This window comes from Malaclemys terrapin, chromosome 3 (genome assembly GCF_027887155.1).
Source record: "Malaclemys terrapin pileata isolate rMalTer1 chromosome 3, rMalTer1.hap1, whole genome shotgun sequence".
Classification (NCBI taxonomy): Eukaryota; Metazoa; Chordata; order Testudines; family Emydidae; genus Malaclemys; species Malaclemys terrapin.
In genome coordinates, this window is record NC_071507.1 from 36,992,344 (window position 1) to 37,019,403 (window position 27,060).

A 27,060-nucleotide genomic window follows, 5' to 3' on the forward strand; every position below is an offset into this window, starting at 1 on the left:
GTAGATGGAGCAATGTTCTCCTTTTCTGGGATAGTAACAGCTCAGGCTAAAGGTTAATCAGATAATAGTTATGGCTAATCTGCCAACTGTGCTTGGAAAGGAGAAGAAAGAAAAAGTGAACTGAGAGCTACACAGCTTTCTGTCGAATAATTTCCTGGGTGTAAAAATAAGGCTGAGTCCATGACTGATCCTGTGGACTACTGGCAGAGTGAAGCGGTTGCAACTTGGTGGCTGAGTGTTTACCTGAATTAACTGATTTACCAGCTGGTTGAGAGGGTGATTTAAGTAAAGTGTCCAGTCTGCCTGAAGATGATGCAGCCTACTGAGATGGAAAGGAGCGGCGGAGGTTCCAGAGCAGAAGAAAGGACGTCTGTTGTGATTCCACATAACAGTGTCAGCGTCCATGGGATCTCTTACACAGTCAGGTAAAGCAAGTAAGGACTAGCAATGTAAGCTGGGACTCTGCAATAGCACTAATCCTCAGACCATGGGGATAAGACTTCCCTTAATTTATAGCATAACAGTAACAGGGATTTAGTTTGAAGACGATAGACCTTAGTCTTAGTCCAGTGAAGGGAGACACCAAGGATGAATTTGGCCCTATCTGTCTTGTAGTTAAGACTATATTTTCCTGAAAGTAAGGAGTGATTCTGCTTTCTGAAGATTTAATATGTGATGCTTTAAAGGAGGTCTCCAAAGGAGAATAAAACTAGGCCTGTACCTTTCTTGCATCTTTATGATGTATAAAGAAAGCCTGAAAGGGTTGTGGTTTCATTTCTTTTGCTTGTTTTTAGACATTTAAGCTTCTGTCTTGGCTGGAAGACGCTGATATGACTAGAGAGCTAGTGAACTGGTGATGCCAACAGAGCCAATACAGAATAAGATGAGCTTTAAAAGGGGAAAGGGGAAAGGGGAAAGGATTTTTAGTCAACTCTGTTTAAAACTTTGTTTTTTTGTTAATTGCTATTTAATTTCAGTGGTTCTGTTAAAGGTCTAAAACCCTCATCCTTACATTTAAAGAGCTCACAATAAATATTACTTATACCTCCCTTTGGTCATCCACCAAAACCAGGTTAGATCAGGAAGGTTAAGTCTGATTCTACTAAGGTAAAAAACAAGCAGAAAAAAAACCTTTTAGAAATTATTTTTTCCCAATTCTCTTTATACATCAAAGCAGCAAAAAAGGGCACAAGCCCAATTTTTGAAACGTTTTTTACATGTTATTTTAAATTCTTCCAAATGCCACATTTCATCCTTTTCAACCTTCTTTTTTTTTAAAAGAGAACGTGTTGGACTTTGGTGGGATATCCCATCGTATCATAAAAAATACACACGGCAGATCCTCAAAGATGTCTCATTTCACATAGAGAGTGGCCAGATCATGGCAATTTTGGGAAATTCTGGTAAGTAGTTCAAAACTTCCAAATCTAAAATGATACTACTTAAAAAAAAAACATGCTACATGAATTTTGTAGAATGTGCTGAATGTGGGCACTTCTGTAATAAGGTCACAATGTGGATAAGCACTGGTTTACTTAGATTAATAATTTACTTCTCGATTGTTATCAGCAGGCTCTAGCCTATGAATGGCCTTCTTGGGGACATTACACTGGTGAGGATTACTGAAGCACACTGCCCTAAGGCTCCACACCCTTGACACCAGAGTATCCCCTCCCACTGCCTACCTTGAAGGGGCTGGGAGGGGTGCTGGTATGGAGCTGGCTATTCTGGCTTTCCACTACTTGTAGATTCTCACGCAGGGTGCCTTTAAGGTCACTTTGCACTGCACAAGTGACCTTAGCAGGGTCAAGGACCTAGCCAAAAGATTTGTATTTTTAAATAATGGAACTCTTGCAGACTATCAAAGACTTTCTGAAAAAGAAAAGTTGTATCAATGCATACATAGTCACCATCAACCTATACTCTTTAAAAACATGGCATTTTCAGTCGCAGTCTCAGTAGAATATATGTGTGGTTGTTCTCAGGGTACCAGGGACAGTGAGTCGCCTTGTTACTCCCTGCCTCTAGTGAGAGAGGGTCTTGCCCATTGTAACTTTAAGCTAGTGCCCTGACACCACCAGCCTTTCAGCCACTCAAGCACTCTCCTCCAGGCTATGCCAGCCCGGTCTTTGCCTTGCAGGTTAACAATAGGTGCATCCTGGTCCCCAAGTCCTTTTGAAACATTCCCCTGAGATATCCAGCCCCTAAACTGACTACTCACAGAAATTCCAGATCCTCTGCCCCCACAGATTTCTTTAAGAAACAATGAAGAGTCAATTAGAAACAAGATAGTGATGGAAACGAATGGTCACAATATGAAACAAAATCATAAAACGCAAACTAGGGCCTATGCTTATTAATAGTTATCTTTCCTATCTAATAAAGTAGGTTTTCCCCTAAAAGTTCAGTCTGTTGTAGAGCTGGCTGGCTTTGCAGGAACCAAGATCCAAACTTTCATGAAAACATCCCCATGCCACAAGTTGTTTCCTCAGTGAATGGATCCAGAGTGCTTTTCCCCACTCTGTATTATGCTGAAACAGTCTTTTGTCTTTATTCACTTATAGGGTGATCCCGCTGTCTGTTATAATGGTACTTTTCCACCTCCAAGTTGTTTCAATTGTTTTTAGTTGTCTCTGATGGTTTTCCATTGATAGTCTTGGGAAACAAGGCTAGACAACTGAGCCTCTCCTTACCTCACTGGGTAATATGGGAGTGTTGACAATTCTGCCTGAATGATCCATCACTGAGATGAATCATCCCCTGGTGTCTAACTTTTACTCCAAGACCAAAAAAGCATCCTTTCAATATAGTTATATTATTTCTTCAATATTACCCATACATACATTTCACAATGATGATGAGTTTTAATAAGTTACGAGCTTTCAGTAGATACCTTACATGTTAGCCGTTATGCATAAATACCCTGTACGATGTGTTTGGTGTGGTGAGTTTGTCAGACTTGAGATGAGAGTTGTTTGCAAAGAACAGGGGATCTTTTCCCAAGGGGCCTCTGTGTCACAATATGGTTTCTTCCAAACTTGCCAGAGTTTTTCAGGTCTGTGTATGTGATTGTTATATGGTTTCCTGGGCTAACATTTTTAATCTTTTTTTCATCTTGGATTAAATTAAACCCTGTGCAAAGAGCCAGCACAGGGCCTATTAATCACTTAAGCCCTACTTAAGCTCTTTTTTGAGCTTCCAGTGGCACTTAAATGGTGCATAGGCCTTGTGCTGCAGAGGAGTTAGGCCCTCTCAAATCCTCCATTATCTTCCTCTTGCATTCCAAATGTGGTGCAAGCTACCTGCCCCGCCTACAGCGCTGCTCTTGACTCTTACTACTGCTCCTCTTCCTCACGATTCTGCTCAACCTTCCTGTCTCCCTGCTACCTTCATGGCCTTCTCCCACTCTCATCTTCATAGCTTCTCCCATGTTGCCCCTTATTCCTGGAATTCCCTCTTGCCCCTGGAACCAAAGGTGAAATTTCTTCATTTACATTTCTCCTCAGAACTTATTTCTCCCACGAAACCTACTAGTCTCCTATAAAAATGCTCCTAAAAAGAAATGCTCTCAATGCTTTGAAGCAGAACCAGCCCTGGTCCTCCATCCTTGTCTGATCTGTTTTGTCTTTCTGTTTAGATTTTAAAAGATAGGACAGGAACTGTAGTCCTCAATGTTTTGTATAGCATCAAGCATAACGAGAGTGCTTAACAAGTGATGAGAAATCAATTGAAATTTACACAGACTCTAACACTCCATTTAACTTTCATGGGCTGCCTTTTCACACTGTTGTTAGTGATAAAATATATATCTATTTTTTCATTAGATGTGTGTACAGTGTCTAGCACAATGGAGTCACAGCCTCTGATAGGTGCTGCTATAATAAAAGTAAGAATTAATGTGAATGAGAATTTTTTTTTAAACTGTCTAACAGGCTCTGGAAAAACAACTCTGCTGGATGCAATATCAGGAAGACTGAGACAAAAAGGAAATTTCTTTGGTGAAGTGTACATGAATGGGCAAGAGCTGAAGAAAGAACAATTTCAGGACTGCTTCTCATATGTTCAACAGGTTGTTTTTAATTTAATTCACATGCATGGAACTTTTTGTTATCACAAAGTTGTAGAGATAATAATAGAATCATATGGCTTGATTGTGATTTCACTAACCTTGCTGTAAATCAGGAGTAACTCTATAGAAGTCAATGGAACTATGCTGATATGAAATGTGTGTCAAAGCAGAACCATGCCCAGAGTTACTACAATACTGTTAAGTATCAGAGGGGTAGCCGTGTTAGTCTGGATCTGTAAAAAGCAACAAAGAGTTGTGGCACTTTATAGACTAACAAATGTATTGGAGCATAAGCTTTCGTGGGTGAATACCCACTTCGTCAACAATACTGTTGTTCTTTTCCTATTTTAGAATGATACTTTGTTAGGTTATCTCACCATACAAGAATCTTTGACTTACACGGCTTTACTCGCACTTCAGAAGCACTCCAACGACTTCATTAAAAGGAAGGTCAGTATGTTTTATTCTTCCACTGAGACAAACAATACAATCTTTTCAGAGATGTCCAGCGGATCAGATACCCTAATTTTATAGACACTACCTTTTAGCTGATTTGGATTCCCAAGTTCAATTCATGCTCTCACATTATCCTTTCAGCAATGGCACTTTTAATCCATAGATCTCACAGTGCTTTACAAAGGAAGCCAAGTATCATTATTCCTATTTTACAGATGAGGAAACAGGCATGTACAAGTGAAGTGACTTGCTCAGGATCACAAAGAAGTTCAGCAACTGAGCTAGGAATAAAACTCTCTGGTCTCCTGACTGCCAGTTCTGTGTCCTGCTGCCATCTGGGGAAATAATGAATATGTTGGAATGAAATTAGTGTTGCTGTAGCTGTGTCAGTCACAGAATATTAGAGCGACAAGGTGGGTGAGAACATCTTTTATTGGACCAACTTCTGTTGGTGAGAGAGAGAAGCTTTTGAGCTTACACAGAGGAAGATGACCTGAAGAAGAGCTCTGTGTAAGCTCAACAGCTTCTCTCTCTCTCACCACAGAAGTTGGTCCAATAAAAGATGTTCTCACCCACCTTGTCTCTTTGGAATGAAATTGTCATTCCTGAAGCAGTACCAATTGCTACCACGTGGGAGAATGAATTTGATACCAAATTCAGAACTCCTGAAGTGGCCATCCCCATAGTATCTGGGCACATTACATACATTTAGAACTCCATCATTTCCCTCCTGGAAGAAGAACCAAACTTTTATATCCTCCCCACTTACTGCTGCTTTATTGTGAGGAATTGAAGATATTATTTATTTGTTAACCCCTGACAAATGATCAGCCCTGCACCATGCACAGAAGAAACACGGCCTCTATCCCACTGAACTAGCCATCTGAATAGAGACAACAAAAATAAACACCAAATGGACTGGGAGACCCAGAAGGAGGGGTCTATCTAGGTTGTTAATTTCTTAGTGTCACTTGTGCCCATCCAGGTGCTTTATTGCATAGAGCTGGCAATTGATGCCATTTTTACAATTTTCCAAAAAGAAAAAAAAAAAGATGAATTCTACTTGTGCCCTAAAGCTGGCAAGATACAGGTACAGCCAGGTGTCTGGTAGAAGAACATTCTAGCAAGAGGGCAAATGGCTGCTGCCAGGCGGCCTTTGGTGTATGGAAGTCTATGAAGCTGTTTGTGAGAAGTTGCCTAGGAATCGAATAGTGGCCTCTAGACAAAGATGTTTACCCATCAAGTGTGGAGTTCCATCTCCTGGGAGGTTCCATCTATTTAGGACTTAGCCTGCAGCCTTCACTCAAGCAAACATGAGTTGTGCTTGACTAAGGTCACAGAACCTGTCCCTTGGTCAGTGAAAAGCCTGGTTCTTTAAAGCCCTACATCCTGATTCTCATTTATACTAAGGGCCCTATACACTGCTCTGGCCTTGCTCACTTTAAGGCCCCTTTACATAACCAGAGAGAGCTGTACAGACAGGCAAGAAAATACTGCAGCAGGAAGGTCCATTCCTTGCTCTTCTGAGCTACAGATCAACACCAATAGCCTGTACTGGATATAGTCCAGCACAATTCCTGATGGGAAGACAATTCAAATACTGTTCTGCTTTTGGAAAAGCACATCTCTCCAAAGTGGCCAGACATGAAGAGAATAGCGAAATCAGATAAAAAGGCAAAAAGAGATTATGAACAATTTTACAATAGACGTCACTCAGTTAGAGAACTGCTGGGTCTAGAATCTGATGAACCAAACTGGATGGAGAAAAAGGATGGACAACTCCAGCTGTTGTAAAGAAAAAGAATTAATTGCTCAGCTCATGTGATTGAAACTGACAATGGAGAGTTCAACAGAAACCATAGACATCTACAAAAAGCGTACTCCTCAGAAAGAACACTCAATAGAGAAAACTCTATAGGTGGCAGATGCAGAACAATACTCAGAGATTCCAAACTGACCACTGCCAGTCATTTAAACTAATGGACAGACAGATGGCTAAGATGCTATGCATCAGGTGGTGTAAGTAGAAAACCAGTGTCAGAGACACTTGATTGACTGATCCGTGTTGAACTTTAAAGATAGCGTGCTGGTGTAAATGGTCAACTGAAAATGAAATTCTACCTTCCCATCCAAGAATGAAATAAAAATAAGTCCAGATTATTGTAAATAACTCCCACTAACATGGAGCGTGGGCAGCATATCGGGGGCAGTTTAGAATGCTATGAGCTGCTTCTCACAATTTTTAATGTAGTGTGCAACTGTCTGAGTCGGGCAGTGAACATTACTTCACATTCTTTTTACATTGTAACTATTTTGCAGGTAGATGCTGTTATGGCTGAGCTGAGCCTCAGCCATGTTGCTACTAATGTCATTGGAAGCCGTATTTTTAGGGGAATTTCTGGTGGTGAGAGGCGTCGCGTTTCAATTGCAGCCCAGCTATTACAAGATCCTAGTGAGTACCGAACAGCTTTTCAGAATAAAACAAATACCTTGTCCTTTTCATTAGGCTGTCACTTTGCACACACTCCCACCACCCACCTCTAAATAACATTTTAAAATATAATAGCATTTTTCTTCTATCACAGATCCACACTCCAAACTGCCACTGATTTCAACATGCAGGCTCAGTGCACAATCAGCTCTGCAGAGAGGCAGAAATGTCTAGAGACTAGAGCATAGGCTGACACTCCTGTTTTGTCACTGACCTATGCTGTGGCCTTGGCAAGTCACGTAGACCCTGATAGTTAAGTTTAAGCACATGCATAGATCTTAGGGATTTCAGCATGTGTTTAACCATGTGCTTAAATTAAGTCCTTTACAACTGTGCTTCTATTTCCCATCTGTAAAACAGAGCTAATAAAACTTACTTATTTTAGCGGGGAGTTATAAGGATTAATTTTGTAATGTTTGTTCAGCACTTTGTGTTTTCAAAGTGCTATGTAAGTGCTAAATATTATTATTTATTATTATTACTTAGTCCTTCATATTTATTTATTTGGATATAAAACAGAGCCAAAAAAGTAGCCCATACCCAAGCTCTACTTGCCTTGACAATTACTTAAATTTGCAATTCAATTGGAATAACCATTTAGCAGTGCTCGTACATAAGTTAATGCAACCAGCCAGTGAATGAAGCATACTCCATACCTTAGCTAATGCAGCTTTTAGAGCACTGATATGCTGTATCCACTACTTTCTTGAACATTTTTGTGAAGAAATTTATGATTTCTGTTGGGAACTTAAAAGGGGCAGTATAATACCTATGTTGCAATAATTGAAAGAATCAACATTTGTAGTTTGCTACATTAATTCAGCCAGTGATGAAATGAGAATTGTATTTCCCTTGATGAATGATCTACACTACATTATACACTGTATGAACTCTGGTTCAATGACAGCAGTCATAGATACTAATAAAATTGGTGGACTGGTCAGGGTGGGAATTTTCCACGCTGTACCACTTTTGTGAAAAAAATAAAATCATTCATTTTCCAGGACTGTCTCTCTCTTCCTTCACCTCCCACCCCCTGAATTCTTATGTATAATAAAATACAATTAAAATTACAAAGAAAATAATGCACTAATAAGACTGGTTCACATACAGAACTATATACTGTACTACAGGATAATTTTAAATAGTTTATTATATAAAGCACAGTTATGTATCCTGTGTGCATGGCGAATACACACTTTTAGCTAATTTTATGTAGCATCCTATCCTTATAAGCATCATTTTATAATGCTAATTCTAAAAGCTGACAAACACACTGAATCTATTTTGGTAGCTTCACTAAGAAAAAATCAACATGAAAAAATGATCAAGTTCTAATTCTGGTATCAAAGAGAGGACCTGATCTTGCACTCTGTATTCACTGTGGTTGAAAATGGACCACTGAAGCAACTAAAGGCTGAAGGATCAGGCCAGAGAAATAAATGTGTTGTAGTTTTGCGTACACAGGTTTGCATGGCTGTCACATTTTAGAGATAATTCTACAGTGTGCATTGAATGACCTATAAAGGACAGAAACTATAAATTTGCTTACCATTTAACTGAGTTTTCAGAAATTATCCTGGTTATTCACAGAGGTCATGTTACTCGATGAACCAACTACGGGACTGGACTGCATGACTGCAAATCAGATTGTCTTGTTGCTTTCGGAACTTGCACGCAAAGACAGAATTGTGATTATTACAATTCATCAACCACGGTCAGAACTTTTCAGGGTAAGGAATATCAAAATAATAACAGCTTCTTACTGAGCATCACTCCATGCAGTTTTTCTTGCAGATGAGAGTTTAGTACAAAATTAAATACAGTCTATCTTCAAATCCCAGCACTAGTTCCCATTTTCCACTGCATCAAATTCAAGCTGCTTGTCCTCACCTTCTGGGCCCTTACAGCTCTGCCCCTTTCCACTTCTCTGTTCTTGTCTCTATTCATACTTCCCATTGATCCCTCTGCTGTACCACTGATGCTAACCTCAACTGCTCATTTGTCCACAACTGCCTTCATGCTTTCCTCATCCCTGCCTTTCTGAACTTATAACAAATTCCTCTCCAGATTCCTCTCCAAAACCCATTTCTTCTGTGATGCAAGAAATTGACCAACCAATGACAGATAGGCTGAGGCACAGTTGGTATAGTTTGCGTTTTTTTTTTTTTAAAAAGACAATGTACACAATGGCTAATATTTTCAAAAGTGGCTGGTGATTTTGTGTACCCAACCTGAGACACCCTTAAAGGGACCTGGCTTTCAGAAAGTGGTAAGCCTGCATGTCTGACCCTCCTGAGGCAGATTAGTATATTTGCATCCATTTTACAGATTGAGGTTACTAAAACACTGAGAGGGTCAGTGACTTGACCAAGGTCACAAAGTAAGGTTGTGTCAAAACTGAGAAGTCAAGAGTTCATGGTTCCCATTCCTGTGCTCAGCCTGCACCTTTCTTTTCATAGCTGGTAGGATCCAATACCTTTTAAAAGGGTCAGTTCTAATAGTTTATGATTAAAAAGACATTTGGCAGTTCAGAAATACAATAAGGAAATGTAATGATGGGTCAAATCTACTCTTCCTGTTAAAGAGCCTTTATTTACCAAATTGTAAAGTACTATTCCAGTATTCATGTTTTCCTTGTTAGTAGTAAGTTGATCTCATTAATATATATTGTGTTGTCCAACCAGTTATTTGACAAAATCGCCATCATGAGTTTTGGAGAATTGGTTTTCTGTGGGGACCCTCCAGAAATGATCACATTTTTTAGTGATTGCAACTACGCCTGCCCTGAACAATCAAATCCTTTTGACTTTTATGGTAAGTTTATCCAACTCATATTAGCAAAGATGTTGGCATTTTATTCTAGGCAAGAAGGTTGGAATTTTTTCCAACATAACTTATTGTAATTCTTCCTGTTCTTTGTAATTGTGCTAAGCTAGTTTGTTCCATTGCTTCTAAGTGGGGATCAGTGCTATAAAATTATGTAACGTATTCAACAGAACAACTGCTCTTAGATCTGAGAATAAAAGTAGCTGTGGGATCAGCAACAAAATAGTTTAGGCCAGTTTTGAAAACATGCTGCTTTTATCTGGTACGATACTTATTTTAAACCTGTGGGATATAGAACATTCAGATGCCCTAGTGATAGGCAAACTAGAGACAGAAAAGAAAGAACAAACTGATGTGAACTTTCCTTTGGATCAGTAAACAGTAAAAATACACAATAGCACTGCAATAGAGCAATATGAAATAATAGGGCAAACTAACACCACAACTAGTGTTCCAGGTTCAGGAATCCTTTGGATTCATGATGCTCCTTTGCTCCTAGGAATTTAGACTTGATTTTCCAAAGTATGGAGTGCCTTCAATTCCTATTGACTTTAGTGGAAGTTGAAAATGCTCAGAGACTCCACAGCATCATGCAGTATTTCGCTCTTATTGTTGATTTAAAACAAAACATTTACTTACCTCGCAGTTGTTATGGTTCTTCAAAACATTTTGTCCATGTGGATCCCACTCTAGGTGCACACGAGACTAGATGCTTTGATTTGCAGTGTTTGTGTGGCTGCACTTGAGCCCTGCATATCCTTGTGTCCCACCCAAGCCAACAGCATATAAAGGGGAGAGAAGTTGCAAACATCCCTCAGTTCTAGAGCTAATTCAGAAAATCAATTTAAGGAAGACTCACCAAAAAAAAAAAAAGTGGGGATGGAGGACAGGTCATGAGATCCACACTGATGGACAGCATCTTGAAGAACCACAATTATTGCAAAGTAAGTTGCTGGTTTTTTTCTTTGAGAAATTGTCCATGTGCATCCCACTCCCCCTTCTAGGTGATTGGCAAGCAATGCCCCATCTGGATGGCAAAACTGAGGAGTCCTAGTTGCCACTAACTAAAACACTGATTGTAACACTGACCTCCCAAATTTGGCATCCAATCTTGCGCCCAAATCAAGGACAAAATGTTTAACAAAAGTGAGGGGATTACTTAGGGTGACCAGACAGCAAGTGTGAAAAATCAGGATGGGGGGTAATAGGAGCCTATATAAGAAAAAGACCCCAAAATCGGGACTGTCCCTATAAAATCTGGTCACCCTAGGATTACTCCAGGTGGCTTCCTGGCACATCTCAGACATGGTTATATTTCTGAAATATGCAGACAAGGCAGCCTGCGCCCTAGTCGAATATTTGGCAGAAGATGTATATCAACCATGTAATAACAGACTGAATACACGGTGTAATCCATTTAGATATTCTCTGGGGAAAAACAGCTTGTGTTTTAGAAGTGCTACTTATGGAAACAAAAAGATAGGTTGTCTAAAAGGGCTTGTCCTATTCAAGTAATATAGCAAAGCCCTTGAAATGTCTTAGTATGAAATTTCTTCTCTGATGGGTAGGAGTGGGTTTTGTAAAGAAAATGAGGGGATTAATGGATTGATTTAAATGAAAGTCTGAGACAACTTTGCAAATAAATTTAGTGTGAGATCTCAGCACCACCTTATCTCTGCGGAATGCTGTGTAAGGAGGGTCAGCCATGAGAGCTTGGAGTTAGTTGACCCTACTGACTGATGTAATGACCACCAGAGTGAAATGGTGTAGAGAGCAGAAAGGCATTCAAAGGGGGAGGATCCATGAGTCCTGAAAGGACAATCTTAAGATCGATAGATAAGTGTGAAGCAGAGCTGGATACAGTAGGGTGGGAAAAATTAAACATGACTGGCTAGGAAGTTGGCATAGTGAAATTGCTACAAGGAAGACTTTAGCTGAACTGAATGAGAGTTCAGAGAGCTGGAGGGCATGTCTACATGGGAGTTTTAAATTGGATCAAATCAAGTTAATCTGGTTTGAAAATGCTTACATACACACGACACAATCTATCACTGCACACCAACTCTACATATGTCGCCAACTCTGGAGTCATCTTGCAAAGTGAACGAGGTTTCCTCCAAATTAAATTAGTTTGCACCCACATGAACAGTAGACCAACTGCTGCACAATACTTTTTGCATGCTTTCAATAGCTACCCCACAGTGCTTTGCATATTGACAATTACTAACCTGTCCGGTTACCTGTGTGCCCTCCCTGCTCTAATCAAGTTCCAAGGACAACCCACCACCCCATAAGAAGCTGGTGTGGAGCCAGATGTTGCCCATTTGCTCCTGGATCTCAGGATACAATTGTGATACACTCCCAAAGCCCACAACATGCCTTGCACAGCTGCTTGGAGCCATACCGAGACCATGGATCAGATCACCATCTGGGAAGAAGCACTGGTTCAGGAAGTTGTTGTGGCTGGACACTGGAAAAAAGATGTTTTTGTGGACATTGCAAAGCAGCTGTCCATGAGGGATCATTACCAGGACATCAAGCAGTGCCAGATATAGCTGCAATCCTTCTGGACTTTACATATCATCAGAGCTTGATTCTATGGTATGAGAAAAGTGTCTTGCACGCAGGGCCATACTTACACATATGGAAAGTATGCAGCAGCATAGGGCACCAGGAAATATGGGGCACCACATTTCCTGGTGCCCTGCGCAGCTGTGTGCTGCTCTAGTCCCTACCCTGCCTCTTCCCCATGGCCCCCGCCCCTGCTCCGCCCCAACCCCGCGTCTTCCTGCCCCTGCCCCTGCTCCGCCCCAGCCCTGCCCCCACTGCACCCCTTCCCCAAAGCCCCTGCCCCGCCCCCACTCCATCCCTTCCACAAAGACCCCGCCCTGGTCTGTCCCCGCCCCTTCCCACCCCTGCTCCACCCCAGCCCTGCCCCTTCCCACCCCTGAGGATTGCTGCAGGGCCAGGCCTGCACTCACTGGTGGCAGGAAGTGCAGCGACCTGGCCCCAGCTGCGCCACCGGTGAGTGCTGGGGGGCAGTTCCCCCTGTCCTCAAGCCAGCCCCATCCCCCCGTGGAGGCCTGGGACTAGGCCCCCCCCCCCCCCCCCCCCGCGGAGGCCTGCGGCCCCCTCTCCCCTATGTAGGGCCCCAGAATAGCTAGGGATGGCCCTGCTTGCATGGATCCTGGGCTCAGGCTCCGCCTGGAGCAAAACCTGGGCACTTTGTGTTCTCTTCAATGGCAAATGAGTCTATAATGGGATTTCCTATTGTTGAAATATCAGGCTGAGTATGGAGCTCTTCAGAGACCATTGGTGACAGATTGTCTGCTATGTTGTTGTTGACTCCTGGAAGGTGAAGAGCAACTGGGGTTATCCATGGAGTTGACCATGTCCATAATCTGATTTCCTCATGGCATAGAGGTGATGAACAGATACCACCCTGCTTCTTTATATAATAAAATGCAGATGTTTTGTCTGTGAAGATCTGTACAGTGGAATTCTTTAAAACTATAAGGAATGGTTTGCAGATAATCTGATTGTCCAGAGTTCTAGGATGTTTATGGGGAGGCTCATCTCCTTCTGGGACCATATCCCATGTATCTGAAGTTAGTTCAGGTGGAGACCCCAACCAGTTCCTGATGTGTCTATGGTCAGTGTCTTTGTAGGTGGAGGGGTGGAAAAGGTTCTGAGCATCCCTCCACCAATATAGTGATAACAAGATATAACAGTAATAATAAGAACTACCCTAGCTCTTATATAGCACTTTTCATTCATAGGTCTCAACGTGCTCTACAAAGAAAGTCGGTATCATTATCCCCATTTTATAGATGGGGAAACAGGTACAGAGAGGTAAAGTGACTTACTCAAGGTCACCCAGCAGGCCAGTGGCAGAGCTGGTAATATAATGTAGGACCCTGAGTGTCAGTCCAGTGCTACTAGGCTACATTGCCTCTCATTGGCCTTTGATGCCTCCCTGATTTTTGGAGGAAGCTTGTTCACAAAGGGAAATACTTTGTCCCACATCAAAAAATCATACTTGATGAATAATGCTTGGTAATTCAGCATGCGTAGAGTGCAGGAGTAAGCTTTCCTCCCCAAGAGATACAGCTTTTTGGGGTCTTTATCTTCAAGAGTAACTGTTGGTAGACCATGCAGGCTCACTTTCTCATGAATCACAGAGACATACCCGAGATTCGAGGATTGGATGTGTATAGAATTGTTCTAAGCCTCTCTGTGGAACTTTTATCTTTTTTCTGCTGGTTTTGCAGTCATGCAAGGGTAGCAGTGGTCTTCCAGAGGTCTATAGCTGACTCCAAGATGCCGTCATTTATAGGGATTGGTAACCTGCCCACAGTGGAGGGCTGGAAGATATCAAATAATGTATGGGCCTTTCATCAGTCACTGAGGTCTCAGTTTCCAGTGTGACAGCAATTTGACACAGCAGCTCTTGAAAAGTCCTGAAATAATCCAGAGCCAAAAGAGGCTCCTTGTCAGGGGGAGGAGATGATGACGATGAGTCTTTGGGAGAAGCTAGTGGCTCAACTGCCAGTGCTGGCTCAAATATCAGTACGTGATGATTGGTGTTGAGGAACTGGTATCGGCAGGGACCAGGGTGGCTGAGCTAAAGCTGAAACCATTGTTGTTTGCCCTGAAGCATAAGAGCACTTTGTGCTCAGTCCTTGGGAGGAGAGTGGAGGTGAACAGCTCTTCTTAGGCCTTTCAACTTTCCTCCTCTTAGGGGAGAAAGACCAGTGCCAGGAACTATGCTTAGTCTGGGGCTCTCATCTACCTTGCTTCAGCATGGAGGAGACAGTCCCGGTCTTTGGTGCTGGAGCAGCCATTGGTGCCAAGCTGATCTTTGGATTCTATCTGGCTTGTCAGTGCTGGGCCAGATTCCTTACCAGTTCCAGCTTTGGGAGTCATATTCCAGTTGATGGGGGTGTTGACAGTGTAGGACTTAGAGGTGGATGGTTCCATCTTGAAGCTTGATGCCTGTTCTTCTGGGTCCGAAGTGCCTCTGATAAACTCCTCCAGATGATATAATTTTAGATGGGTGTCTCTAGATTTTCTCATTCCTCAGGAGAATGACCATCAAAGCAATGGTCAGGCACATGGCTCTTGTTGAGATGGAATAAAGAGCTATAGCAAGGAGAATGAGTCTGTAACAAGACAGGCAGAATGAACCCCTAATTTTGAATTTGCTATTTTAAGTGGTTGTGGCACAAAGTGTTGAGAGAAAATAAGTGTTTGTTTAAAAAACAAAACAAAATAAGTTTAAGTACATTTTTAAAGAGAAAAAAAAGGATAGATTTCTATGGAAATAACCCTTAAGTAGCCAGGTAAGGATAGGCTTGGAGAATGTAAGAAGCAGACACAGCCTGGTTTCATTTTGCTGCCACTGGTGATAAGAAGGAACCGAGGAATGGTTTCAGCCATTCTGCCCTTGGGTTTGGGGGCAGAAGAGGACCTGCAGGGTGTACATCAGAAAGGAATTCACAGATTCCTATTCTAGTGTGTATGGGGTATATGGCACCTAGAGTAGGATGTACATGCCCAAATACTCAAAGAACCCATATTTTTAATCTAGTATATTTGGGTGGCAGATTGCTGACAGCTGTTTGAACGCTAACTAGTGAATCCAGAAATGTCCAAAACGTTGTATGAAGAAGCGTGGCACATTCAGAGGGAAGCAGTATTTTTCTATTGTTTTGGTGGCATTCTGCCTTCAATTAGGAGAGAGAATGATTGTAGACATGAAGCTGGAATTGAAAAAAGCTGAAAATACTAATATGACAGTAAGGATAATTTTGTCATCATGAATTTGAATAGTCTCAAAATCACAAGTTTGAGATTTAGACTCACATTTTAAAACGTTCAGTAAACACGAAGTGCTACATTCTTCAAGTGTCAACCTTTGAATGTGAAGATAAAGAAAAAAGTTTAGATCAAAGAATTATAAGTGTTCTGAAAATTGGTAGCTTCTGTGCATTCTGACTATATAAACAGGGGGTCTGACTCTGTTATCCCTGAGGTCACTTTTCACTATTGTTACTCCTAATTTACACCAGTGTCAGAGGAAAATAAAGCATCATGTTTCATAGAATGGATTGTATTAATTATGGAGTCCAAGTACAATGTTTGGTATTTGTCAAACATGACAGTAAATGAAAAACAGAATGTTAACTACAGCAATGGTTCTCAAACTAGGGCCGCCGCTTGTTCAGGGAAAGCCCCTGGCAGGCTGGGCTGGTTTGTTTACCTGCCACGTCCGCAGGTTTGGCCGATCGTGGCTCCAACTGGCCGTAGTTCGCCGCTCCAGGCCAATGGGGGCTGCAGGAAGGGTGGCCAGCACGTCCCTCGGCCCGCGCTGCTTCCTGCAGCCCCCATTCGCCTGGAGCGGCGAACTACGGCCAGTGGGAGCCACGATCGGGAGCTGCGATCAGCCGAATCTGCGGACACGGCAGGTAAACAAACCGGCCCGGCCCACCAAGGGCTTTCCTGGAACAAGCGACGGCCCTAGTTTGAGAACCACTGAACTACAGGGCCTAGTGGTTAGTGCAGGGATTAGATTTTAAAACTCTCACATTGACTTGCTGTGTGACCTTGAGCAAGTCACTTAGGGCCAAATTTTCCAAAGTTACTTCTGGGTTTGGGTGACTAAATGTTGGATCCCCATCTTTAAAGACATATGACCTGATTTTTGGAAGTACTGCCCACTATAGCTGAGGACAATATTGCTTATTTCAGTTACCTCTCAGAGGTGCTCTGAAGCTTAATTAATCTTTTGTGAAGTACTTTAAACTCCTTGGACAAAGGTGCTAAAGGTGCTATTGTTATGGTTTAACTCCCATCTGACAACATTTTACGGTATGTCTACACTGCAATTAAACACCCACAGCTGGCTCAGGCTCCTGGGGCTTGGGCTCCAAGGCAGTGTAGACTTCCAGGCTTGGGCTGCAATCTGAGCTCTGAGTCCCTCTAACATTTCAGGGTCCTAGAGAGTCTGGGCTCCAGCCTGAGCCTGGAAGTCTACACTGCAATGAAACAGCCCCATAGGCTGAGCCCCACGAGCCCGAGTCAGCTCGCGTGGGTCAGCTACAGGTGTCTAATTGCAGTCAAAGGCTAGGTCTACACTACCCGCCTGAATTGGTGGGTAGAAATCGACCTCTCGGGGATCGATTTATCGCGTCCCGTTGGGACGTGACAATCGATCCCCGAATCGACGCTCTTACTCCACCAGCGGAGGTGGGAGTAAGCGCCGTCGACAGGAAGCCGTGGAGGTCGATTTTGCCGCGGTCCTCACAGCGGGGTAAGTCGGCTGCGATACGTCAAATTCAGCTACGCTATTCACGTAGCTGAATTTGCGTATCTTAAATCGACTCCCCCCGTAGTGTAGATGTAGCCTAACATACCCCTAGAGTTTAAGCATAGACAGCACTGAAAAACAAAACTTATGAAGAGAAGGTGTAATATGAACACTTTATGTAGCCAGCTTAGCAGGTTTAGAGAAGTAAGTTATCTGTTAGAACATATGCTCCTGAGGACTTTAATCCAAGTTCTGATGCTATTGGTCAAAATTAGATAATTATTTGCTTCAAAAGAAATGTGATTTTCCAAAACTCTGCAGCATTAGCATTTGATCATACAAGTAAGACAACTAGAACACACAAGGTTCTCATCTGCTAATAATAAGAAACATCTGCTGGTGGCAAGACCAATTTATAGGTGAATTTATTAATATGGAGCATCCAGCTATGCAGAATTTTTATCTTCTGTAAGTTCCACTGCAGTAAATAATTTTTTTAAATAAATTTTTGCTTTACATGGGGTTTGGGCCAGTAATGGGTAATGTGACCAGCCAGCATTTTCTATTTTACATTTTTAAAATGGGTGGGGGAGGGGTTGTTGAGACTGGAAGTTCCCTTCCACTGGAGGAGGGAGCAAAAACCAGTGCAACAGGGCAAAGCTGCGTTGGAGAGAGAAGAAAAGTAACTCTGGTAGCATGTTTCAGAGTAGCAGCCGTGTTAGTCTGTATCCGCAAAAAGAAGAACAGGAGTACTTGTGGCACCTTAGAGACTAACAAATTTATTAGAGCATAAGCTTTCATGGACTACAGCCCACTTCTTCAGATGCATAACAAATCTTCTGGTAGCATGTTATCCCCTGAGACCAATATTTCACAAAATGAAACCCCATGGGTTAGGTTGGAGTGTCTCATAGTAGAGAAGGGGTAGGAGTCAGAGAGAAGTTGTTCTGTATGGTGGGGATTCCTCAAAGCCTGGTAGATTTCTGAGTGGAAATCTGATCATCCATTCATCCATCCTAAGCAGCATTAGCAGCTCCTTTGCAACTTCTTTTCCCTGAACAGAAGTTAGGGCATAGGCAATGGCAATATGGTTCTTTTCCAGTGGGGAACAAAGTTAGAGGCTCTACCAGTGAAAGGCAAGTCCATTCATTTCAGGATCTAGGGCTCCACAGAGTCAGGGTTCCACAGAAATTCCAGAGACTGAATTCCCCATATTGAGAGAATGGAGAGGAACCTCCACAAGGTGAAAAGTTTCCAGTTGACTTTTCCTCCTCCTGCAGATTTTTCTACAAAGGCTTTGGTGAAGGGAGAGTAAGAAGGGGAAATGATCAGGCCTTTGATAATGTCTGTAGTTTAACACTTGGGTAAATTTGCAGTGGATCTGACATCTGTGGACACTCAAAGCAAAGACCGTGAACTGGAAACCTACAGAAGAGTTCACATAATTACATCTGCCTATAAAAATTCAGAGATCTTTCGCAAGACTTTGGAGGCCATTGAAAGAACAAAACGCATGAAAGACCTGCCAGCAATACCATTCAAAAGCAAAGACTCACCCAGTGCAGTCTCCAAACTATGGATTCTCTTACGGTAAGGACTCACTCTAAAAAAAAAATTAATTTTGAAGCTCTCTAATAACATCATTTGGATAATCTTATTCACCTTGCATATACGCACATACATTATTTCTTCCTCTGGGCTTCCCAGTGCATCCCATTTTCCTTATGCTGTCTTTTACGTTGTAACATCTTTGGGGCAGAGTGCCTTTGTTTCTTTTTCAAAGCTGGACACATTATCAGTGCTTAATCAGTCATAACAAGCAAAAATAGTACAATGATTTTGTTTCAATTTCAGGAGGACAACAAGAAACTTCTCCAGAGATAAGACTGGCATCATCATGCGTCTTTCTCAGAATCTGTTGTTTGGCCTGTTTTTAGCAATTTTCCTTCTCAGACTGAAGAATGATCTTCTAAAAGGAGCACTGCAAGATCGCGTGGGGCTCATTTACCAGTGTCTGAGTGCTACACCTTACACAGGAATGCTCAATGCTGTTGCCCTGTGTAAGTTATTCGTTCCTCCATATGATGCGTAGCAAGTACTGTATATACTATGAAAAAGGCCTTTAAGAATGCTAATTTTAAGAGCTACATCATGGTTTTAGCAGATAGCCCGTAATAAGAAGTGGTACATAAGCACAATGTTCCACAGGAAAGCAATGGAAGGTACAGTGCCACAGACAAAGACCGTATAACTCAAAGCAACCTGATTGTGTTCAGTGAAGTAAGTTATTGCACTTATTTAAAGAGTATAGCATGCTCCTCTGGCATGGCCCTCTAGCTGAGATGGCAGGGAGTATGGAACAGTGGCTCCACCTAATCCCTGTCCTACCTTGTCCACTTTCTGCCTCTGTGCGGGGGCTGTATTTTTGGCCAGCTTTTACATGAATTATGCAAGTGGGGAATAGTCCTTTCTTCCTCCTATTCCCCCATCTAGCTGTGTAAAGGCAGGACAAAGTCTAGCTGCAAATTTGCACTCTGTTAATTGAAATCACAGTTATGGGCATGGAAAGGTTGAAAGGGCATATGACATGGCTGGCTTCAACAGTGACTAAGGATAGAAGTCTTGATTAGACTTTTTTATCCTTGAAAGTATTATATTCTGGTATCTTATACTTATGAATATTGTTATTTTCACATGCTCTTTCTTTTACAAGTGCCATATGTTGGCCTCCCATGTAGTAACAATACCTCTGTTTGAAGAGTGAAAACTGTTTTTTCTATCAAGGGCACATATGTGGCCCCCATCATCATAGAAGATGGACATCTCCATAAATTGACCATCAAAGACAGTTCTTATGAGTAGTGTCAGATTCTTACCTGCTAGAGATGAAGCTTGTATCTCCCGTGACGCATCTGGCCACCTCTGGTTAAGTGTATAGACTGATCTACTAGTGAACATGGTTTTCACTAGCACTAGGCCGCCCAGATGGGTTTGAACAAAGTGTTTCTGAAATATTCTAAGAGTTGTCACGTTGCCTTGTCTAAGCTTTGCGAGCATCAACTTCTGCATGGTATTTTTGGTCAATGGTGGTTTAATTTCTATTGTACTTTTCACTCCAGTTCCTCCATTACGTGCTGTCAGTGACCAGGAAAGCAAAGATGGCTTATATCAGAAGTGGCAAATATTGTTAGCATACATACTACATTTCCTTCCCTTCAGTATCATCAGTGTGGCGATTTTCAGCACCTTTCTATACTGGTAAGCATTGAGACAGTTATACCCCTCTTAAAACTATATTCTCATTATGGTGCTCTTAAATTCCTGTGTCAGGAATAGGCCTCCAGGAATAAGCTTTATGATATTGCCTTTCAGAGAGATCAGAAAAGCAAAGAAAAGGCATAGGGATGATATAGTACTTGCCCTACCTGTAGCTCTTGTTGTGACGTTGTGCAGTCTATATGGTTTTATAAAAACATGATAATAAGTGAATATAATGTAACTGGGATAGTTTTCGAAAAATGTGGTAATAAGTGAATATAACGTAACTGGGATATGCTTCATGCAAAAGGTCTCTTGTAAGGTATCATTACAAAGCTTATAATCTACTGAGTATGATCATCCGATTTGTATAAATGTACCACTTTTGTATCTAAAACTAGAAATATAAAATATAACTCTGAGGGCCTATTGTAATTATGTAAAGTGTGGGCCATTAATGATGGTTTGGAATCTTGATGACTCCCATTATTCGCAGATGGCTGTGTTTACCTGTGAGTCTTCTTATATATGTGTATGCTGGCAAGTGGGCAATGAAGTCTTCCAGCGACATGTGATCATGTCACCTGAACTGGAATCCATCTTTAACCTGGTGCTTTTCCAGTGAGGGGGGGTGGAAACCCAGAGGGACAAAGGGTTCCTGCCTTATGCAAAAGATATATAAAGGGGTGGAACAGAACAAAGGGGAGATAGGAGACATCATGAAGAATCCCCTAGCTACCACCTGAGCTGGAACAAGGGCTGTACCAGGGGAAAGAATTGTGCCCAGGCCTGGAAGGTGTCCAGCCTGAGAAAAAACTTACTGAAGCATCTCTGAGGGTGAGATTATCTGTATTCAGTTTGATTAGACATAGATTTGTGCATTTTATTTTATTTTGCTTGGTGACTTACTTTGTTCTGTCTGTTACTACTTGGAACCACTTAAATCCTACTGTCTGTATTTAATAAAATCACTTTTCATTTAGTAATTTACTCAGAGTATGTATTAATACCTGGGGTGGCAAACAACTGTGCATATCTCTCTATCAGTGTTATAGAGGGCGAACAATTTATGAATTTGCCCTGCATAAGCTTTATGCAGGGTAAAACGGATTTATTTGGGTTTAGACCCCATTGAGAGTTGAGCATCTGAGTGCTAGAGACAAGCACACTTCTGTGAGCTGTTTTCAGGTAAACTTGCAGCTTTGGGACAGGTGATTCAGACCCTGGATCTGTGTCTGGAGCCAGACAGGAGTGTCTGGCTCAGCAAGACAGGGTGCTGGAGTCCTGAGCTGGCAGGGAAAACAGGAGCAGGGGTAGTCTTTGCACATCGGGTGACAGCTCCCAAGGGGGTTTCTGTGATCCAACCCGTCACACTTGTCTACACTTAAAACTTATGCCAGCATAGCTACGCTGGTCAGGAGTGAGAAAAACCTATACCCTTGACTGACATAGCTATACCGACAAAACTCCTAGTGCAGCCATAAGAGCACTTCTGTTGACAGAGAACCTGTCACTTCTCCTGTCAGTGTATGCTGCATCTTTTTTTTTTACACGAGGGACCTATGACAGCATAGCTATGCTGACATAGGCTATGTAGTGTAGACATAGCCTTGGTGAGTTAGAATTTTGGTGAAAATGTTCTAATAAACAACACAAAAATGAGACAAAATGCTTGTTTTGGCTCTTAAAAACATGTGAATCTAAGACAAATAGATTATCTCAGTATTTGCAGTATTGCTTTGTAGTTCTAATAGGAAATACCTTGAACAGTCCAAATATTGAGGTTAGGGTAACTTCATATACTTATTTAAGGCCTAATTCTGCCAGCCACAGTCATATTGAATAGTTTCTTACTCAACAAGCGGCTCAAGGATTAAGGTATTGCTCAGCCTAAGTAAGGCTGTCAGAATTTGGCCCTTCATTATTTAAGGGATTTGGCAGGTTCTGAAGGGTCAGGTCTTATATCATTTTCATGGCATGCACAAGGGTAGAGGGGCCCACAGCCTCCAATCCTGTGGAAGCCTGTCTGTGCAAACAGTTTGAAGCTGGCATTCTGAGAGGTTTTGGAAAGAGCGGCTGCTTAGTGGCATAGTCTCCCTTCACTTCTCCAGAGTTTCTTACAGAAGTTAATGCAGAGTACAGCCAATAATCTAATCTTTTTTATTATGTGATGGGTACATGCTTAGTGTGTCTTTGCAATGGGAAAGAAAAATATGGAGTGGAAGGTTATCAGCCACTTGAAAACGCCATTGAATGAGAATTAGATCATCCTCTGGACATAGCTGTGGGATATTAAGTGAATTTGTAATCTGCGAGGGTTTCCTGTCAGTCTGAGACTCTACAGTTTCTTTGTGATCTCCTGAAGATTTTAACTGATCAGGAATAAACAGCTCCCACTGATAGACTAACCACTGGGAAGATCCCTGGTGTTGATGGCCTTCCTGCACACTACTACAAAAATTTTTGATTTATTTTGGGGTACGATTTGCTGATAATTTTGAATAAAAGCATCAGAACAATTGACTTCCCGTATATATGGCTGATTTTATACTGGATCAGGCAAAGTTGGCTTTCATAAAAGGCAGGACATGCAGCATTTTAGGTTCAGGGAATATTTTTAATTTCTTCCAAGTTTTAGTGGTTTTGAATTTATAATTTTTAGTACTATGTATCTTATTAATTTGATAATTAAAAAATTCATGTCTCTAGGTTTTTTTTTCCTTTCTCTCTTCTCTTTCTGGTATCACAAGATTATTAAAATCTCCTTGTGTATATTGAAGAGTTCTTACTCCTGCCACACTGAGGCAGTGCTTCTAAATCTGATAGTTTCTGTTCAGTTTCTCCAGTTTGCATAGGGCAGTCTGAGAGAAAGGAAAATATTTTACTCCTAGAGCTCTAAATAATGTAAACAGTGAATATTTCAACTTGGGAAAAATAATATAGCCAGTGCAAAAATGATGTCGTGAATGTTGATTTATTTTGCAAATATCTAATGGCCAGTAGCATTACATAGTATACCATCTGATCAATGTGAAATTGATTATGTCTTGAATTAATGGACCATGTAATTTCTGATTATGTACTCCCAGTAGAAACATCCACAAGGCAATGTTTTTATTTACAGGTATTTTGCTCCTTGAGGCTTCATATATTTCTGAGCTCTTTCATAAATTGTTGAGCCATTAGAGTGCTGTTTTAGGAAGTAGGGAAGGAGTCTTGCTATTGTGATCTTGGAAGGAACCACTCTAATTCACTTTTTGTTATAAGCCTCTTTTCTATACCTAGAGATGTGCTCCATCTCTTGCTGCTTATCCTGACCACTCCCTCATGCCAGCCGCACAGGAAGGCCATGGAGACCTTATTGAGAAGTCAAGTTAGGGAAGAACCAGGATGGAGCTGGTAGTATGAGATCAGATTTCTCAGCAGGTGGTGGGAGCAGGGGTGAGAGAAATAAGGATATGTTTTGTTTGGTGGAGGAGAAGTAGGAGCAAGAGCAGAAAGGGGGTTAAGACTCCTTCTGTGGAGTGAGGAAATTGATGTAGATATCCCTTAATAGAGGGTACCAAGGATGTGTACACTCTTCTTTAGGACTATAACAGCCTGATTTTAAGCAGGGCCCCAATCCAACATCCTTTTTTGCACCCAGAATGTGCCATTATAAAATATTGTGGATACAAAATTCCATCTGTAATTATCTGCAGACAGTACTGATGTTATTTAGACATCTAACTATATGATTGCACCTCCATGACTAAATGACAAAACATTAGTGCACTGTGGGTACAAAAAGTGAGGATGTTTTTTAAAAGTCTGATGCCATAATGTTTATTTTTATATTTTAAAATGCTCTCTTGACTGTATTTGCACAGGACTGTAGGAATGAACCCTGATGTTTCCAGATTTGGATATTTCTTTGCTGTTGTGTTAGTACCTCATATAATTGGCGAGCTACTAACGCTTGTTTTGCTTGGTGTGGTTCAAAACCCAAGTGTAGTCAACAGTGGAGTGATGCTACTTAACATAGCAGGAGTGCTAGTTGGAAGTGGGCTTGTAAGGTAAGGAAAAGTATTATTAAATAATTGTGGTTTTAATGATAAAATAATGTAACTATAGAATAGTCTCAAGAATCTCTGTTGCTAAAGGTGTCTATGAGTGTGTTACACAAGAAGGTAACAACTAGATAAAGTGCACCTGTAATCTTTGGCAAGGCAACTATCTAATCACTGATCTTTTAAACCTTGTACTAAATACATGGGACACACTCAATCCCGACTTTTCCTACAGAAACTGAAATAAGCCTAATGATAGTTAATGCCAAAGCCACTTCCTCACTGAAATGGCTACACCTCATAAAGTGATTCTCAATAAAAAGTATGTCTGTGTCATATTTGACAGTGCTTTTTCTCCCGTAAACAGATTTCAGCTAAAGCTGGTTCTGCAAAGTAAAACTATGTTAACACCTTCTTCAGTGCCCTATTAGCCACTGCTAAATTTAGTGAAGGGTTGTAGTTTTGTTGTGAAAGTATTTCCCACCACCTTAGTTCAGTGCCTTACTGACCTCTTTGAGTGAGATGTTTTTTAGTACACACAGTGCTAATTAAGACTGTGAATCTCTTCATTAAAACAACAAGGAGTCCGGTGGCAGCTTGAAGACTAACAGATTTATTTGGGCATAAGCTTTCATGGGTAAAAAAACCTCACTTCACGAAAGCTTATGCCCAAATAAATCTGTTAGTCTTCAAGGTGGGTTGTTGTTTTTGTGGATACAGACTAACACGGTTACCCCTGATACTTAATCTCTTCATTGTCTGTGAAGAGAATCAATATTGCCAGTGGGTCTTGGATTGCTGGACATTTCTGCAGCATTTGCTGTGTTGGATCATAAGGAGTTGTTTGGAAACTTTGTATGAGAGACAGGAAGTGCACACACTTGCTGAGTACAGTTACACTGAGCTGATCACAGACTCTGTTTTGATTCACATTATTAATTCTTTGTTTTGCAAGTATCTTTAGTAGTCCTCCAGGGTTTAATATTCACTCTGTGTCTACTTTAGAGGAAATGAAGTGAATACACATGGTGGACTTTTGTTATGCAAATAACACTCATCACTCCTAATAGTTCTTCCATTGTCATTTTATTAGCTTTTTTGATGACACAGCAACATGAATATAAATAAGTTGTAAAATTAATTGCTACTATACCTAAACAATTCATTACTGCATATCCTGACACTGTTAATGGTCAATGGTCTCCTTAACAGGTCCTTCAACATTTGTCACAAATACAGTTTGTCCTTGAAAATTGTGCAGGCAAATTAAGGAGGCTCTCTAAAACGTGGCTGTAAGGTGCTGAAGGGAGCTTTGCAGTTATAAGTTTGGGTAGAATTGGTTCTTGAAATAACAGAAGGCCAATTTAACTAGTTTTTGTTTGTTCAAGGCGCACAGAAGACATGCCTACACCTTTTAAAGTTCTAAGTTACCTTACGTTCCAAAAATACAGCAGTGAGGTTCTTGTAGTCAATGAATTTTATGGATTAAACTTCACATGTGGTAAGTATTCACTGAGCCCCCTTAAACCAATTTAATTTGTAAATCAATTTAATTAAATATATGTTTAAATTTATACACATGCTAATAAAGAGTACTTGCCATACCTTTGTAAGCACCCCATACAACTTACAAATACAACATAATTAATAACTAAGCATAACAATTCATTATAAAGCAGTATAAAGCAGTATAACCCACTGCTAGCAAACCATGCCACTCAAAAGCTTGAATCTCCCTCTCCCTCCAACAGTTCCCCACTCTTCAACTTCCACCACTTCCTCACACCCACAGGCTGTTTTCTTCCCCATGCATTTTAAAAGATGAGCTTTGCAGCAGGCCTTGAAGGTCATAAGATTTGTGCTATTTTGTAGATCATGTAGAGGAACCAAATCCAAAGTTGGGGGCCTTTGGAGAGAATGCCCTGTCAGCCACGATTTCTTGTTTATATCCATGGGGCATCACTTGAGCACCTCTGCTGATTTCAAATGCAGTGTAAGGCACCATGAGAGAGGTATTTAAGTTAGGCAATAATCTGTTTAGGGTTTTATAGGAAGGACTATGGCTCATAGTTGAAAGTAACTGATGTCAAATTAATCATTAATTTTTGATAGTGATCCTTTTCAATTATGGATTTTTTCAGTATGTTCTCCAGGCAGCCTGGCTCCACTGCCCAGGCCTCAGATTCTGCAGCAGTACCACTTCCTCCCAAGGAAGGAAGGCACATCTAGCTTCAGCAACTTATCTCCTTAGAACTTGGTTATTGCACTATTATCTCGGCACCCAAGAGCATCAGCCTACACTTCTGGCTTCCCTTGCTTCCTGACTGCAAGTTATGGTTCCCCAAAGCACCGCTTCCTGGCTTCATAGAACAGTGGAGAGAGTATCACCCTTCAATTAATTCCCCCTTGTGGGGTAAGGTAGAGTGCAAGAAGCAAGTGCAGGCGAGTTCTGGCAGGAAATGAAGACAAAATAAAAGGCTGGGCACCTGGCTCTCGCAAAATGGTGAATTCTGTGCAAAAAATGTCAGCTTCTGCTATTGTGGAGTTCACAAGGCCCTGAGCAAGATTAGTGGGGCAACTCACACCTCCGAGCTATTGT

At 41.3% G+C, this 27,060-nt stretch overlaps 1 protein-coding gene across 1 annotated transcript in view; it reads left to right on the top strand.

The window, feature by feature from the left end:
- Window positions 1–258: 258 nt before the first annotated feature.
- Window positions 259–27,060, top strand: part of ABCG5 (ATP binding cassette subfamily G member 5) — a 28,700-nt gene continuing 1,898 nt past the window's right edge. The window contains exons 1-12 of the mRNA XM_054023268.1: window positions 259–425; window positions 1,282–1,403; window positions 3,933–4,069; window positions 4,421–4,519; window positions 6,845–6,977; window positions 8,610–8,749; window positions 9,704–9,833; window positions 18,531–18,744; window positions 19,009–19,214; window positions 20,274–20,412; window positions 24,282–24,467; window positions 25,850–25,962. Of these exons, the coding sequence (XP_053879243.1) occupies window positions 310–425; window positions 1,282–1,403; window positions 3,933–4,069; window positions 4,421–4,519; window positions 6,845–6,977; window positions 8,610–8,749; window positions 9,704–9,833; window positions 18,531–18,744; window positions 19,009–19,214; window positions 20,274–20,412; window positions 24,282–24,467; window positions 25,850–25,962 (1,735 nt within the window). The 5' untranslated portion in view covers window positions 259–309. The remainder of the gene's footprint in view (window positions 426–1,281; window positions 1,404–3,932; window positions 4,070–4,420; window positions 4,520–6,844; window positions 6,978–8,609; window positions 8,750–9,703; window positions 9,834–18,530; window positions 18,745–19,008; window positions 19,215–20,273; window positions 20,413–24,281; window positions 24,468–25,849; window positions 25,963–27,060) is intronic.